The sequence below is a fragment of the Carcharhinus amblyrhynchos genome, chromosome 8 (assembly GCF_965287045.1).
Source record: "Carcharhinus amblyrhynchos chromosome 8, sCarAmb.v2.hapA, whole genome shotgun sequence".
Classification (NCBI taxonomy): domain Eukaryota; kingdom Metazoa; phylum Chordata; class Chondrichthyes; order Carcharhiniformes; family Carcharhinidae; genus Carcharhinus; species Carcharhinus amblyrhynchos.
The window spans coordinates 9,934,799-9,953,102 of record NC_137331.1 but is presented as its reverse complement, the minus strand read 5'-3'; the positions used below and the strand labels follow the sequence as shown (position 1 = coordinate 9,953,102).

General features: G+C 42.7%; 1 protein-coding gene across 3 annotated transcripts in view; it reads left to right on the top strand.

Moving 5' to 3' along the window:
* The window catches only part of LOC145346438 (transcriptional activator GLI3-like), a 350,295-nt gene extending 332,303 nt beyond the window's left edge, over positions 1-17,992 (top strand). For all 3 annotated transcript variants that reach the window (XM_080193632.1, XM_080193634.1, XM_080193635.1), the window contains 5 exons: positions 845-994; positions 4,923-5,087; positions 8,191-8,460; positions 11,341-11,668; positions 14,311-17,992. In XM_080193632.1, coding sequence (XP_080049758.1) covers positions 845-994; positions 4,923-5,087; positions 8,191-8,460; positions 11,341-11,668; positions 14,311-16,685 — 3,288 coding nt within the window. In that variant the 3' untranslated portion in view covers positions 16,686-17,992. The remainder of the gene's footprint in view (positions 1-844; positions 995-4,922; positions 5,088-8,190; positions 8,461-11,340; positions 11,669-14,310) is intronic.
* Positions 17,993-18,304: the final 312 nt, after the last annotated feature.

The window sequence follows — 18,304 nt, the reverse complement described above, 5'->3', positions numbered from 1 at the left end:
AACTTCTTCACTCAAAGGGTGGTGAATCTCTGGAATTCTCTGCCTGTTGAAGTGGTGGAGGCTACCTTGCTAAATATTTTTAAGACGCGGGTTGATGGGTTTTTGATAAGAGAGGGGATTAAGGGTTATGGGGAGAGGGCAGGAATGTGGAACTGAGCCACGACAGATCAGCCATGATCTTATTGAATGGCGGGGCAGGCTCGAAGGGCTAGTTGGCCTACTCCTGCTCCTATTTCTTATGTTCTTATGTTCTAAACCAGATATAAAACGGATATTTAAAATTTCAGTCAAACATTTCTAGCAATTTGGATATCTTTCTTTAGGGTGATGGTTGTATTCTAGAAAGAGTTACAACAGAATGTGGGGGTAGAGATTCCACCAGGTTTCCCCAACTCTGGCTAAAACCTTGTTGGAATATTGGCATCGTTCCTCGTAGCACAAGCACATTGGTGCCAGTTCTGCAGGATTACACCAGAAATTACAGTGGACAACCAGAATAAACCTTTGAGGTTTTAGCTCCAAGCTAAAATAATGGTGAATTATTCAATCATTTTAATTAAGCAACTTTGAATTAAGAGTGGCTGCAGATGTTCGAAATGCTTTGAGTTTATTTACAGAATTTGATTCCAGTGTGGTATCTTGGCAGGACAAAATACTGGTGCGTCCACATGGAGGTCCTGTACCCAATTGAAATGGTTTATTCCGATTCTTGGTTTACATACATCCACAAATGGCCTCGAGGGTGCAACAATTCCCAGGCCCCAGTGTGTAAGATGTTGTTCATCAACTTTTGTTTGTGGAGGACGGTGCATTGATACACCTGTCTTTTTATTTCCCAATTCAGCACATTAATAACGATCACATCCACGGAGAGAAGAAAGAGTTTGTGTGCCGATGGCAGGACTGCTCTCGGGAACAGAAGCCATTTAAAGCCCAGTACATGCTGGTGGTGCATATGAGGCGACATACTGGGGAGAAGCCACACAAGTGCACTGTGAGTCTCCTTGTGTTCATTACCTTGCTGTTTACTCACTAAAGCTTACTGTCCTGTTGTGTAAAGGGAATGGTTTAGATATTCATGTAAATGAATTTTATCCCTTGTCGTCTTTGAGCTTTTATTTCATAACTGCCTGGTACCAATTAAACAAAATAGATATTTTTATCCTTAATTTATTCCAGGCACAATGAGTAACTGCTTGCATACTAATGTCAATATAGACTGGGTAAAGCCCAGTCTAACAAATAGACTGATGGTACTATCTGCAGGATACCTGCAGCAATTGCTCAGGCTTCTTTGATGGCACCTCCCAAACTTGTAACCTCCAGGAGAACAAGGGCTGCAGGTGTGTGTGAGAGCACCATCACATCTTTACTCAGAGGGTAGTAAGGGCGTGGAATGCCCTGCCTGCAGCAGTTGTGGACTCGCCAACTTTAAGGGTGTTCAAATGGTCATTGGATAGACATATGGATAACATCGGAATAGTTTAGGTTAGAGGGTCATTAGATTGGTTCCACTGGTCAGTGCAACATCGAGGGCCGAAGGGCCTGTACTGCGCTGGAATTGTTCTATGTTCTACATTCAAATTCCCTTTCAAATCTGACCATCCCGAGTTGGACATTTTTTTTTATCATCGCTGGATCAAATTCCTGAAACTCCCTGTGTCACAATATCGTGGGGATGCCTTCACCACACAAAATGCAGCGGTTTAAGGAAATCCATCATTCCATCCTCGAAGGGAAGTCATGATGTGGAGATGCCGGCGTTGGACTGGGGTAAACACAGTTAGGAGTCTCACAACACCAGGTTAAAGTCCAACAGGTTTATTTGGTAGCAAACACCACTAGCTTTCGGGGCTCTGCCCCTTCATCAGGTGAGTTGGGAGTTCTGATCACAAACAGGGCATATAAAGACAAACACTCAATTTACAGAATACTGATTAGAATGCGAGTCTTTACAGCTAATCAAGTCTTAAAGGTGCAGACAATGAGAGTGGAGATAGAATTAAGCATAGGTTAAAGAGATGTGTATTGTCTCCAGACAGGACAGTAAGTGAGATTTTGAAAGCCCAGGCAAGTCATGGGGGTTACAGATAGTGTGACATGAACCCAAGATCCTGGTTGAGGCCGTCCTCGTGTGCGGAACTTGGCTATCAGTCTCTGCTCGGCGACTCTGCACTGTTGTGTGTCATGAATGTGTACCCGAAGATCAGAGGCCAAATGCCCGTGGCTGCTGAAGTGTTTATAGGTTAGATTCCCTGTTGGCGAACACTTCAGTGGTCATGGGCATTCGGCATCTGATCTTCGGGTAAACATTCTCCAAGGCGGCCTTCACGACATATTGAGGGTTTAAATCTCACAGCAGAAACTTGAGCACAGGCGATGGTGCAGAGGGACCTCAAGGTCCTTGTGCATGAGTCGCAAAAACCCAGCTTGCAGGTGCAGCAGGTGGTCAGGAAGGCGAATGGGATGCTGGCCTTCATAGCGAGGGGGATTGAATATAAAAGTAGGGAGGTCTCGCTGCGGCTGTATAGGGCATTGGTGAGGCCGCAGCTGGAGTACTGTGTGCAGTTTTGGGTGCCGTACTTACACAAGGATATTTTGGCCTTGGAGGGAGTGCAGAGGAGGTTTACTAGGCTGATGCCGGAGTTGAGGGGGTTGAGCTATGAGGAGAGGCTGAATAAACTAGGCTTGTACTCGTTAGAGTTTAGAAGAATGAGGGGAGATCTCATTGAGACGTATAAGATGATGAATGGGATGGATAGGATAGAGGTGGAGAGACTCTTCCCGCTCAGAAAGGACAGTAGGACTAGGGGGCACAGCCTCAAGATAAAGGGGGGGTGGTTTAGAACGGAGTTGAGGAAGAACTTCTTCACTCAAAGGGTGGTGAATCTCTGGAATTCTCTGCCCGTTGAAGTGGTGGAGGCTACCTCGCTAAATATTTTTAAGACGCGGGTTGATGGGTTTTTGATAAGCGAGGGGATTAAGGGTTATGGGGAGAGGGCAGGAATGTGGAACTGAGCCACGACAGATCAGCCATGATCTTATTGAATGGCGGGGCAGGCTCGAAGGGCTAGATGGCCTACTCCTGCTCCTGTTTCTTATGTTATGTTCTTATGTTCTAAAACCTTACCTAAGATTTCAGTACCGTACTGAGGGATAGCCACACCATCAGCGATCGCTATGTTTCTGGTCCTGTTACCTCTTAGGTGCAAGTATAAAAATCTTTGACAATATTTGAAAAGGCACAAGAACTTTCTCTCCAGTTTCCTGCTAACATTTAACTGTCAATTGACATTGCTAAAAGCAATTATCTGGTTATTATCACGTTGTTGTTTATGTGCCAATTGACTGCTGGGTTTCCTGAATTACAACAGCACAGTAAAAGTACTCTGATGGCTTTGGGAGTACCTGAGGTCATGAAAGATGTCATGTAAATGCAATTTTTTTTGTCTCTGCTTCAGAGTTCATAATATTGAATGTTGCAGCCCCATACACGTTCATTAGGATTACCCTTTGTCGGTTATCATCTATTTCATTAGCCAGAAAGAAGTGACTCGTTCTCTCAACATATTGTGGCCAGTCCTCAACACTCGCATTTTATGACTCCAATTTCCCAAACAGTAGCATTGCTAAAACTGCACAATACAGGCTTGCCAGGATCTGACGAGCAGGGTTACTGAAACGTTACTTTCCTCTTGCTGCCAGTATAATAACTCTAGGAGTCAGTAGTAAAGGAACAGTGCTTTAATTGTACAAAATAAAGTAAAACCACAAGCCTGTGGTGAACACAAACAGGACCCAATGTTCTTTTGGGTAAATTAATTGAACTAAATTAACACAAACTAAGGGATCAAAAAAAAGGAGAGCCTCCACAAAAAAAAGGGAATGCCTGTAAGAAAAACAAAACGGAAAGGAAACTTAAAACATTAAACCAAAATGTAATTGAAGGGGGAGTCGATAACATACCCCGAGTTATAGGTTCCTCTGCCTCTGACAGATTTACTTTGACACAATCTAAATTTGACTGAACAAAGCTGTTAGTGCAGACTTTATTCACTTAGGAGAATTAATGACAGGATGAATTGCAGCTTTCGTTTTCACAGGACAGTGTATAGGGGACTCTTTTTTAACATTACTTCCTGGATATCAGATCAGCAAATTTGCAAGCCAAACCCCTCTCTCGAACCTTATGATGAGTGGACAACTGCCACTGTCCAAAGCTAACTGCGTTCAAATCCTCCAACTTGCACCAGTTGGTGCTAATGGATACTTAATTAACAGAAGCTTTATTGTACTGAAGTGTCAAAGCATCTGCCCTAACTCAAACTGTGAAGGCTGCGACTGGGGTGGGGGAGAGTAAGTAATTAGGCGTGGAGTACCTGGATAGAATGACGTATAACCTGGTATGGAATAAAATAGAATCATAGAATCCCTACAGTGCAGAAGGAGGCCAACAGGTTGGAAATCTGCTTAATCGGATAGTTCAAGTATTCCTGTGATTCGATAAATTTAATGGGTGTAAATAAGGTCCAGAGATCCGGGATTTGAGGCAATGGGAAAACTATTTCAGCAGAGGTAGGAAATGTAGAAATAGTTACCAGAATGTGACCCTATCTCCAAGTGTGGATCCTGTACAGGAAATTGGAACGAGTAGCTCAGCAGTCAGGCTTTGTATAATTTAAGCAAGAACGCAGAACTTTTCAGGACACTGACAAGATCATGTCAAACAAATCCTCATTTGAAATCCATCAGCTGTACTCGTCTTTCAAATGAATATACGTTTTTACATAGTCAATGGAAAACAGTTCAGAGTTTACAGATGCAAGGTGTCACTTACGGTTTCATTTGCATGTTCTTCTGAATGTTACTTTAAAAGAGCCAAAATGATTGCAGGTAATTTGCTACAAAATTGTCTTTTGCAGTTTGAAGGCTGCGCAAAGGCCTACTCCAGACTGGAAAACTTGAAAACACATCTGCGGTCGCACACTGGAGAAAAGCCGTACGTCTGCGAGCACGAGGGTTGTAACAAGGCATTCTCCAACGCATCTGATCGGGCAAAGCATCAAAACAGAACTCACTCAAATGAGGTGAACTGTCATCTGGCATAGGTTGTTGAGTCTGATCATAGAACCCTACAGTGCAGAAAGAGGCCCTTCAGCCCATCGAGTCTGCACCGAACACAATCCCACCAAGGTCCTACCCCCATATCCCTACATATTATACCCACTAATCCCTCAACTAAGGGATACTAAGGGGCAATTTCTTAGCATGGCCAATCATCCTAACCCGCACATCTTTGGACAGTGGGGAGGAAACCGGAGCACCTGGAGGAAACCCACGCAGACACAGGGAGAATGTGCAAACTCCACACAGACAGTGACCCGAGCCGGGAATCAAACCCAGGACCCTGGAGCTGTGAAGCAGCAGTGCTAACCACTGTGTTACCATGCCGCCGTCTGCGTTAATACACATAATTGATCAGGCAGACACAAGCCTATGATAATTAGAGCTATAGCTGATAATAGAACAATGCTACTTTGTAGCTGTTTTCAGCAAAATTACTAATGTAGGTCGGAGATGCGTCAGTATTTCCCATAATGTGACTGGTGCTTTCGCAGTATGACTTGTTTTGAAGTAACGTAGCTGGCAACATGCATATTTTTTTTCACCCTATTCAGAAGTGGTTACTGATCAATTGTAATTCTAATAACCTATTAGGATTACAATATTCCAGAGCAATACTTCATGAACATCATTATGGGAGACCTGTTTACTTGCTCATCTTTGGTCTGTATTCTGAAGATAAGAAGAAGGTGATTTGTTCATTGGACCACACGATCCGGAATTGCACAGAAATGGGCCAATCAACACAACCAGCCCAGGCTCCTTCCATCATTCCTTATCTGAGTCTAACACTGTAACCCTCTAATCCCTTCTCCCTCTCGGACTTTTCTAGCTTCCTCTTGAATACTATTGAATACACTATTCAAGTGTATTCTACCACTTCCTATGAGGATCAATGAACCTGAATCCCAGATCCCTCTATCTCTGTATACGCTATATAATTGTGCCTTTTTGTTGATATTGTAGATTAGAATTAATGAGAAAGAAGGGCACTAACCCTACCTGATGCCAGTCCTTTATAAACTGTCTTCTGATCCCTAAAACTTGAGATCTGATGAAGGGTGCATATGAGGATGGAGTGAAATTTACGCCTTTCTAAAATAAAGTTTATTTAGTTTTAGTCCCCCTCGTGATTTGATAGCCGAGAACAATTTAGATGTGCGGGGCGATTTTCGCAAATAGCGAATGGGAAACTGGAGATCTTCCCTCCCCGTTTTTGGGGTGTATTTAGTCGGATGAATTTCCGGCACACTCGACTTCCCCAGAGTCTGCTGGGGAATTCACGCCAGGGCAGGGGGCCTAATCCTGCCCGAGAGACCGGCATCAGCGCGCTGAGCAGACCACTGCGCGTGCGTCAGTCTGTCCGTGGGGAGATCAGCACACGCGCACTGGGTCCCCATCACCGGCCTCCCAATGGGGCTTCTCCATTCCTACTCGAGCAGCGCAGCGGACCGGGAAGATCGCCCCCCCCGTGATGTTCCAAAGCTGGGCGATTCTAAATGGAGGTGGCGTGATTTCATTTATTTTTATAATTTTACTTATTTTAATCTAGATTCCAGAAGTATGCTGCAGATGCTTTTTTTTTTGCTGTTAATAATGACCATCACACATAATATGCAAATTCATTCACCTGAATATACCCTCAATAAGCAGTGCCCAGTGCTCAGAATCCAATGACTGTTATGGACATTTCTAAATTAGTACTGATTATTTTGTCCTTTTTGTGGTTGCCCTGCTTGAAGTTTCTGCAGAATGTTTCTGATCTTTGAGAGAAAGATCACAGTATCAGCCTTGGTTCAGTGCTGGCACTGTCACATCTGAGTCAGATGATTGTGGCTTCAAATCCCATTCCAGAGACTTGAGCACTAATTCTGGGTGATGCCTGAGTGCAGTACTGAGTAATGCTCCCTTCCAGATGAAACATTGAGTTGAGGCCCTGTCTGTCCCCTCAAACACCTCCCCCCACCCCCCCGCTCAGACATTAAAGATCTTGAGGCACTATTTAAAGAACGGCAAATGAATCTCAGGATCCTGACCAACATATAACCTTCAATTAAAATCATTTAAAATGGGTGATTTGATCATTAATTTTATTGCTCCTTTTGGTATTTTGTTGTATGTAAAATGACTACATTTCCTACTTTAGAATAATGACTACACTTCACAAATACGGCACTGGTTTTAAGGTAATTTGGCACATCATTCATCCCACAATTCAATTACAAAATTAACAAAGGAGTTTGATAAAATATTGATAAAAATATGATTTAAAATTACCTTTTATACTGTTGCAAATAAAACTCCAGTCTCTGCTGCATGACAAAATACATAAAATGTAAGTTGCTTATTTCCATAGAACTGTAGAATCCCAACAGTGCAGAAGGAGACCATTCAGCCCATTGAATCTACACTGATTCCCTGAGAGAGCATCTTGTCCAGATTGACCCACCCGCCCTATCCCTGTAATCCTATGCACTTATCATGGCTAATCCACCTAACTGCACATCTTTGGACTTGGGAGGTAATCTATATAGACGTGGGGAAAATGTGCAAACTCCACACAGTCACCCAAGGCTGGAATTGAACCCCAGTTCCTGGTGCTGTGAGGCAGCAGCGCTAACCACTGTTCCGCCATGCAACTCATTGTGCCACCATGCTGCCCACGGTTACAATTATAATCTCTCAAAAGGACGAGAGATGACACTGGGGGAAAAAGATAGGCATGAAGTTGTTACGCTCTGAAATGCATAGCCTGAAAGGATGGTGGAAGCATGGATATGTAACTGAAAAGGAGGAAAAAAAATGCAGAGCTATGGTGAAAGAACAGAATAGCAGGACTAATTGACCAGTTCTTTCAAAGAACTGGCATAGGCACAAAGTGCCAAATGATCACCTCCTGTGCTATCATTCTGATTCTAATAATGAACTTGCAGCAAAGGATGTAGAAATGTCAGACCTATCAGGACTTGAAAACGAATGTGTAATGTTCAGTATGTTTTGCTGTTGAATTTTTGTGAACTGTCGCTATAATGTTTCCTTTAGTGACCATTATTAATTATTTTTCAGAAACCTTATGTTTGCAAAATTCCTGGTTGCACGAAGCGTTATACTGATCCTAGTTCCCTCCGAAAACACGTTAAAACAGTTCATGGCCCTGAGGCTCACATCACGAAGAAACAGCGAGGAGACGTCCACCCAAGACCACTGCCCCCCAAGGACCCAGGCAGCAACTCCCAGTCCAAATCACCCGGGCAGCAACAGGCTGAGCTAAACAATACTACCTCAAAGCGCGAAGAATGTCTCCAAGTTAAGGCCATAAAGACAGAGAAGCCAATGGTATGTCATTATTTCAAGATCAGTTAGGACATTCATTACACCCAGTCTTTGTTTGCCCTCTTGGCCTTCTCAGCATCAGTTCAGAGAGTAATGGAAGACATCTCTGGCCAAGCGAACATTCTTCATGTGTAAACCTAAAATGAAAATGATGTCAGGTTTATTCAAAGTGCCGTTGTATTGACTGCCAGATCCACATTCAGACACATTTCTCAGGTGGTGCTGAATAACAACCCAGTGTGAAAATCCCGACCATGGCTGGAGCCCAGGCTCCTGAGACCAATTGTGGCAGTTGTATATTTTTTTACTCCCTCTCACTTCAAACCTGTGTTCAAGCCTGTAAGCAAACTTAGGAGTCAAGTTGGTGAGAAGTAATCCCATAATCTGTCATCCAAAGGGACAGCTGACTGGGATCTTCTGGCCTCCAAGCCTTAGGCCTGGAGGAGCAAAGATTCTGGAAAATTCTTGACTCTGCGAACCTGACTCAGGGATTTGGGGGGTAGGGGAGGTTTACAGCGACAGGGAGAGGATGTCGATAAGGACAGAAAGCCCCAGCTGTTCTACTTTTTGTTCCAGAGAGGCTGGGTGGGAGCATGTGTTATACATTTCTTGTCAAATCCTGATAGGAGTTGGGCCTGTCGCAGCCACAGGCAGCTGGTTGTAAAGGCAGACTGCTGAAAGGCCACTCTCGATGCTTCACAAGAAAAATAATAAAACATTCCTCTTGCCTCCCATGATCCCACCCATTCCCAATCTCCCTGCTTACCATTCCTGCTAATCTCCATGGCCCCTCATACTCTCTGTGTCAACCAATGTCCCCTCTCCAGCCTCATTTTCCCTCACACCCTCTATGCCCTCTACTTATCCCCATGGCCCTTCATAACTATGCCAACTTAGTGCCAACCATGCCCTCCACCAACTACACTTTGCTGTTACATTCTCCATGTCAACTGAGCAGGTATCCACCATGGGCAAACTTCAGGATCCATGCTGAAGCTAAATAAAATACAGTTCTGAGTGTTTATTGATGACCTTGGAGTTCATAGAATCATAGAACCTCTAAAATGCGAAGGAGGCCATTCAACCCATTGAGCCTGAACCGACAACAAACCCACCCAGGCCCTCTTGCTGTAACCCCACATATTTATTCATAGAATCTTTACAATGCAGAACACTGTGGCAACATACACTTTTACATGGAACTATGAATAACGATGCCAGTGGCTCCAATTTCTTTGCATTACATGGATTACCAGGATCTCTCCCACTCGTATCACCTGCCATTGCTGTATGTTGGAAAGATTAACAAGTTGATTCTGCGCCGGTTTGGCCATATTATGCACGGACCTTCAATGGCCATTGAGTTCTGAAGTGGGACTTGAACCTGGAGCTTCTGGCTCAGAGACAGGGACCCGCTGCACTACAAGATCTCCTGTATACGTAATGGCTCCAATTTTAATCTAACACACCTTCAAGTTATTGGACTGTAATATTGGGCATGATCATTAATATAAATTGGGTATCTGACCCAAACATATCCCATTCTCACTATTGGGCCAAAATTGGGGCAGACATTGTTGAGCTTTAATCGAAATGTGAAATTTAATGTACTATGCAAACTATTAAATAAGGTAAAGGAATACAGTACTTTCAGAGGTTAAAAAAAGAATTAATCCAAACTGTTGTTGCCGGTGAAATGTTCTGATCCCTTGTTTTAATGAACCCTGTTCTGCTGTTAGTCACTGCTAACTGAAAGTAACCGTTTTTCTCTTTCTTGCTTTCACTAACTTGCTGACCTTACTGTCTGGTGCTGTCTCATTTCTTGTTCTGTCTTCCTAAGGACAGTGGGTAATAAGGTGAGATTTTATTGCCTGCATCATTCTTTGATTACTTGGAGCTTTTGAAGTTAGCTTGCTTCACAAAACAAGGCTGTTGTAGACCTGTTGAATTGTTCTATTTTTGAATTTTAAAAAAATTCATTTCTGGAATGTGTGGTTTGCTGACGAGCCTGGCATCTATTACCCAGAGAAATTGGTGGTGGGGCTTCATGAACGCTGAGCGGTCAGTTTTAAGGGTCAGCAATGTTGGGGTGGGACTGGAGAAAGATATAGGCCAGACTGGGTAATGAAGAATTATCTCCACAAGACCATCACTTACCAGTCCTGTCCCTACTGAACCTATTCTCTTATTATTGATGTGCCATAGGAATACATAATTGGGAATAAGGAAAATATGGTGAGAATCACTGAACACTGCTCAGAATTCTGTGACAAAGCGAAGGATATTGTAACTTTTTCTTTGCCAGTTCTCTCTTATAGGCCTCTTCATCTTCAAATGTAACAATGTTGTAACTTCCTCATTCTTTCTAATTGCCTTGACATTCTTTTAAAAATCATTTGGGTGGCATGGTGACACAGTGGTTAGCCTCGCAACACCAGGTTCATTTCAAGGTCTGGGTGGCTGTCCGTGTGGAATTTGAACGTTAACCCCATGTCTGCGTAGGTTTCCTCTGGATGCTCCAGTTTCCTCCCACGCTCCAAAGTTGTGCAGGTTAGAATAGGTGGATTAACCATGGTAAATCTGCGGGGTTATGGGGATAGGGCGGGTGGGCTGGTCTTTCAGAGAGGTGGGGCAGATGCGATGGGCTTCAAATTTAATGCAATCTTCATAGAACCCAGCTGTGAACACGGTCATTTATCCTTCCTGAAATATACTTAAGTTGTAGTCTTTTCTATCTTCTAATTAAATCTTTCAGTTGGTTGACTAATATTTCAATTTCAAGTAAATACTGTAATTAATTGAATTTTGTGCACTTAACTATTGAACTCCCTAATACACACAAATCCAAAACAACTCAGCTGCTCTTTTCTCTCCTTTCCAAAGACATCTCAGCCAAGCCCTGGTGGTCAGTCTTCATGCTGCAGTGAACCGTCCCCCTCCAGCAACCACTCCAACAGTGGGGTCGAGCTTAATCTGAACAGCGGAGGCAGTGTGGGAGATCTCAGCGCCATTGATGAGGCACCAATCATGGACTCTACAGTTTCCACAGCAACTACAGCATTAGGTCTGCAGGCCAGAAGGAATTTGACAGGGACCAGGTGGATGGAGCAGCTAAAGGTGGAGCGGTTGAAACAAGTCAATGGACTTCTTCCCAGAGTGAACACTATACCAGCTACCAAAAACACAACTTTGCCTCCTCTTCCAGGAAGTGGTAAGGAAGAAACTGCAGCCTTTGTGCTGCTGCTTTGAATGTTCCTTAAAAACACAGAAATGAGAGGGGTATCTGATCGCTAGGATATTATGTTTCATACTGAAATGGCTCGAGGCAGTGAAGGAAAAGATTCTGAACCAATCCATTTCTAAAAACAACCGGCTGATTTCCTGGAATGACTAGTGCCTCTTGATTGAAAATGGAAATAATTTACAAATGTATTTGATTTGCATATCACAGTTTTAAAAAAGTAGCAATAATCAAGGGTTGCTAGAACTGAGCATTACACCCTGGGTGCAGGAACACATCAGCGGTAAGGTTCCATAGACTGACGGCAAGTTAATGTGCCGTTATATTCTTGGTCTGCTTTTAGAACATTTGCTGCTGTAGCCTAAAGGAAAAGACTATAGGTTCACTTCCAGCCCATAATGTCAATGTGATAGTCTTCTCACTTTGCTGCCTTTGCTGCTGCTTGAAATATTCCAAAGGTAATAGGACCCATTGCAACAAGCTATAGCCAAAAGTGGCAAGTTGACACACTCGCCAACAGGAAGGCTTGTATGTGCAATAGGCAAATGTGACATGAGTTTTACAGGAGTACTTTTTGAAATTGGAATGGAGGTACAATGATGGGGCAGAGCAGGGATATCGTTACACTGCACTTGACAGTGCTGTAACTGGCATAGGAGAGTTTGATACTAACATTAAATGTCCAACATGCCGTATCACATTATTGACATCCCTCTCCGTCATGCAGACATAATTCTCTCTCAAAAGGTGCCTCAAAGTAGTTCGTGGATCACTTGCCTATTACAATTGCATGGTGTTAAACATGGGAAATTTGAAGAAGTAAATTATTTTTTCATCAGCAAAAAATTGGTTGCACAATGCAGCTACCTGCTGTGAATTCTACTCATAACTCGTGCAGCTTGTGACACTTATAATACTTTTCTGCTATGTAAGTAATTTATAAATTAAAGTATTAAAGGAAGGTATAACAAGATATTCCAATTATATTGCAACTCTGCATTAAAAAGTGTTTCCATTTCTAGGAAGAATTTTAATATCAGACTAAGAATCCATCTTCCCATAGAATTAGAATCAATGAAACAAATTGAAGCTTTCCATTATGATGGTCTGTTTTTCAATGTTCTTCCATTTAGGTCAGAGATTTCTAAATCACAGTTTTCAATGGCTCTTTTTTGTTCTGGGCTTTTCAAGTTCATGAAAGAATTGAGGTAACATGATTGCAAAATTCCACCCAGAGAGCAGGGTCAGAGTTGCCTGTTGCATGGGTGGAAGTTACATGGGATAAAATTCTCACCTCAGTAAATAAAGACTTCCAGGAATACGAGCAACCACAGAACTCTCTTCTTCAACAGTTTAGATATCCCTTTGAAACACTGAATTCTACGGGTCTTTACACTTGTCCATCTTTATACCATCCTGACATATCACGTCGCACTGATATTAGGCATATTGTTGTAAGCACATTGACAAATGGAGAACATTTATAAGCATTCCAGGTGCTTCAATGTACATAAGAACATAAGAAGTAGGAGCAGGAGTAGGCCATCTAGCCCTTCGAGCCTGCCCCGCCATTCAGTAAGATCGTGGCTGATCTGAAGTGGCTCAGTTCCACTTTCCCGCTTTCTCCCCATCACCCTTAATTCCCTTGCCTACCAAAAACCTATCTACCCGTGTCTTAAATATATTTAGCGAGGTAGCCTCCACCACTTCAATGGGCAGAGAATTCCAGAGATTCACCACCCTTTGAGTGAAGAAGTTCCTCCTCAACCCATTCTAAACTGCCCCCCACTTATCTTGAAGCTGTGCCCTCTAGTCCTGCTGTCCTTTCTGAGCGGGAAGAATCTCTCTACCGCTACCCTATCCATCCCCTTCATTATCTTATACGTCTCTCTAAGATCCCCCCTCATCCTTCTAAACTCCAACGAGTACAGACCCAGTCTATTTAGTCTCTCTTCATAGTCCAACCCCCTCATCTCCGGTATCAGCCTAGTGAACCTCCTCTGCACTCCCTCCAAGGCCAAAATATCCTTGCGCAAGTGCGGCGACCAAAACTGCACACAGTACTCCAGCTGCGGCCTCACCAGTGCCCTGTACAGTTGCAGCAAGACCTCCCTGCTTTTATATTCTATCCCCCTCGCTATAAAGGCCAGCATCCCATTCGCCTTCTTGATCACCTGCTGCACCTGCAGGCTGGGTCATGCACAAGGACTCCCTGCAGTGTAGCATGCTGTAGCTTTTCGCCCTTTAAATAGTAATCCCTCCTACTATTATTCCTGCCAAAGTGGATAACCTGACATAGTTTTAAATATATGATGAGAAGTACTTAATAATTTGGGAAAAACCCACTGAAATGGCAGCAAAATGCTGGTACAATTCTGTACTTTAGATTTGCTTTTGTACTGTAGAGAGAAAGAAGTTGATTTTTCATCCAAAGCACTTCTCATGCTGGTTTACTCTGCTCTTGCTGCTCCAGATTTGAACATCCTTTAAACCTGCTTTTTAAGTTAATTATCCTTCTAACGCTGCATTGAACTTCTCCCTGATGAACATGAATTAACAGTAGAGTTGTGCAAAGTTATAATTACTAATTAATATCTTACATTTAAACACAGGCTCTCAGCTGGACAGCTCTAGTGTTGGAGGATCCATGACTATCCTGCCAAACAGAAACGAACTTGCAAATGCAGAAGTCACAATGTTAAAGAAGCTGAACGAGAGACGTGACAGCACCACCAGCACCATTAGCTCCGCTTACATGAGCAGCCGCAGGTCTTCTGGCATTTCACCATATCTTTCAAGTAGAAGGTCCAGTGAGGTCTCCCAGGCTGAAAGCCGACCAAACAACTTGAGTGTTACTGATTCCTATGATCCCATCTCAACGGATGCATCCAGGCGTTCGAGTGACGCCAGCCAATGTGGTGGCCTACCTGGGCTACTGAGCCTTACTCCAGCACAGCATTACCGGTTGAAAGCCAAGTATGCTGCAGCCACGGGTGGACCACCACCAACTCCGTTGCCAAACATGGAGCGGATGAGCTTAAAGACAAGGATGTCCCTGTTGGGCGACTGCAGAGACACTCGAGTACTACCCTTGCCTCAAATAAATTTTTCTCGAAGATGCAGCGATGGGGGGCCCAATGGATATGGCAGGAGGCCTCTGTTGCCTCACGATGTACCAGGCAATGGAATACGAAGAGCCAGTGATCCAGTAAGAACTGTGGTGGATCCTCTCTCTCTACCCCGGGTACATCGTTTTAACAGTCTTAATAATGTTAACCCTCTCCCTATGCCCCCTTCAATGGAACAACGTAACTTTGGTCTGCAGAGCTACGCTCGCTCTGATGGAAACCTTCATCGGAATACCTACTCGCCTTGTCCTCCCAGTATTAGTGAAAATGTTGTCCTGGAGGCCATGGCAATGGAGACATTTGGCCATATTGATGAGGATATCCTGCCGGATGATGTAGTTCAGTACATTAGCTCACAAAATAATAATAATAAAACAGGCAATCTGCTGCAGAGTGAAATAAATATGTCAAGCCAGGTCATGTACGACCAGCTGCCAAGCATGCTACCCCACGAAATACAGCAAGATATGGGAACTATGCCCACTTTTGACCAGTCTCATTCAGCAAACCAGGAGTATCACAGCCCGCAGGTCAACTCTGAAACGAGTAAGGATGATCTTCCAATTCAGTGGAATGAAGTAAGCTCAGGAAGTGTTGACACGTCACCTCAAAAGCAAAAGTACGAGCAGCGAGCTATTGGTTCAGTGCAACAAAGTCGGGCAGTTGGGCTATTTAACACAGCAAATCTGCAACAAAACCTGCCTGTCGTTCAACAGAATGTTTTTGCAGGTCAGCCAAATGGTTATCAACAGTGTATTGAAGAGGCTGCATACGGTGCTCAACATCACATGATGACTACAGGGAACTCTTTGAGCCCCCAAACAAACAGAGGCCAGCAGCCTAACCAAAACCTAAACAGACAGATGTTTATTTCTGCCGTCATAGGTTTACCTTACGCTGCAAACTTACCAAACCAAGAAGTGGAGTTGAACAGTCCGCAAGCTAACAACAGCCAAGATGGATCCACGCTTTCTTCGGTGCCAACGGGTCATCAAGCCACTAAGGTGACCAGTGAGATGCAAAACAGAAATATGGTGGTGCAGAACTTCATTCAGTGTCAGCAAACCGACAGTCAGCAGATGATGGAAGGGTTACACTTCCATGGTATAAATCGATCTGTTCAGGTGCACACTAATGGTTCAGGCATTACTGCATCAGGTAATCAGCAACCACAAGCTGCTGTATTTCTAGGTCTTCATGGTTCCCAACAAGTTTCTTATAATCCAGGAAATCTACAGTTTGGATCATATACTGCAAAAGCTCATCAAACATATGCAAATCATAATGCCAACAAGCAACCAAGTCTATTGACAAATCGTGTGGCACACCAGCTTAGCAATGTAGATAATAACCAAATGTCTAGGATGACCAGTATTAAGACAGAGATTCAAGATCAACTCCAGGCCATGCATACTTCATGCTCCAATTTGCAACATTATAACAATCAAGTGTATAACCAAAACTCTAACTTAAAACAACAAGCCATGAAAACTGTTTTATTCACTGGTCAGGAGACCGACTGCCAGCTGCAACAGGCTGGCCATTCCAAGTCTTCTGAGTTGCTTTCCCCTGGATCAAATCAAGTGACTAGCACTGTTGACAGTAATACACTAGATGCTGTACAGATTGATTTTGATGCAATCCTAGATGATGGAGATCACGGCAGTTTCATTTCAGGAGCCCTGAGTCCGAGCATTCTGCAAAACCTCTCCCAGACTTCTTCCCGCCTCAATACCCCACGCACCTCTCTCATGTTCCATAGCATGCCTGTGAGCAGTACAAATATGGCCATTGGCGACATGACCTCTTTGCTGACTTCGCTTGCAGAAGAAAGCAAATTCCTAACAGTTATGCCATAAAGATCAGAAAACTAAGCATATGGACGGGGTGCTTTCTTTCTTTAGCCATCAATGTACTTTCTTAACTATTTCATCCCAACCAAGGGATGCATTCCATTACATCCCTGTTATGGGATAAAGACATCTAAATTTAGGTGTCCCCACACACCATGCTTGGGAGCATGTGTCTTCCACTGCAGTGACATTTTGAAATTGAACAACATCAGTGTTTTATTTTATGTTAGCAATTGTGTTTTTTTTAACTCTGTTTACTGAAAAAAAAGAGCTGAATTGAGTGTTTAATTGCATGTTTAGAACACTACATAAGGCCAAACGCAAGCACTGTTCCTTATAGTTATTGTAATGACCATAAGTCTTGTGCATTTTGTCAGATGTCAGCATTTTCACAAGTGGTGTTTAATCTTGCGGTAGATTTTTTTTAAGTGACTGTCCTTGTGAAACTGTTGACTAATATGACCAGCTTCTTAATTGAAGCCAAGAAAAGTATTTGACTCAGGTAGGTCTTTTAGTTGATATGAATAGTCTGTTGACCTACAGATGTTTTAAGGTGATGTGAAGGCTTTGTAGCCAGAATGCTTGAGTGTCTTTCATTGACGACAATAAGTCAAACAATTTTACTGTTTTAATTTGGTTTATTTGTAATGTTTTTTGTTCTTGTTTCACATCTGTCAGGAAAGCCATACAGAGGCAGGTACTAGTTTTAGAACATTTATTTTAGAGTTTATTTGGCTCTATAGTACTGTATGCAATCTAAAGTAGCTGTGATCATTTCCAATTTAGTTTAGTAATCTAGAATGTATTGGTTGTCCTTCATGAAAAGCAGCATGTTATTTGCTGATTGTTTATAAGGTATGTGCCTTATTTTTTGTGTCAGTTTTACACGTAGGGACCAACAATACTGCCAAAATTCTGACTTGATAGCTGTGCTTGATGTTAAACGATTAGCACTCTATTGTTTAGTATTTCCTATTTGAGGTGTCACACAGCTTAGAACTTGTGTACTAAAGCTATTGATTATTTGTTTTAAAAATCTTTACCATTGTAGTGCATCTTGTAAAATATACACAGTATCTTCAATATTTTTCAGTATTTTTTAGACTTTTTTGGTGCAAACATTGATAAAGTGTAATCTTCTTAATGTAAATATCTACATGTAGAATTAGAACTGCCATGATGAATTTCAGTGATGGCATTTACATTTTGGACACTGCCGAGACTTCATGCAACTTTTACTCAGAACGAATACTCTGCAGTAGTGTATGTATACATTGTACTTTCGCTTTGAGAACCACTTAGCTGTTGTGCAACTGAGAAACAACTGTTTGTACAATTTTAATAAACTTCTCATTCTTAATTTTTGTTGGTGCTTTTTGTAAAAAGGCATTTTTAACTGAGGCTCTACACTTAAACATTCAGAAGCATCTGGTTTCACCCTTTCTACTTGTTGACAGTGAAGATTTTAATTTCCATGTTGTCAATGGGTTGGCTAGCAATAATGATTCAAAAGAGACAATGAGATTAACTTATTTAAAACAAAACTGTCAAATTGGTCTGATGCCACACTTCAAAAGTATCCACCAGTTACAAAGAACCTTGTGACGGTCTGAGGATGTGAAAGA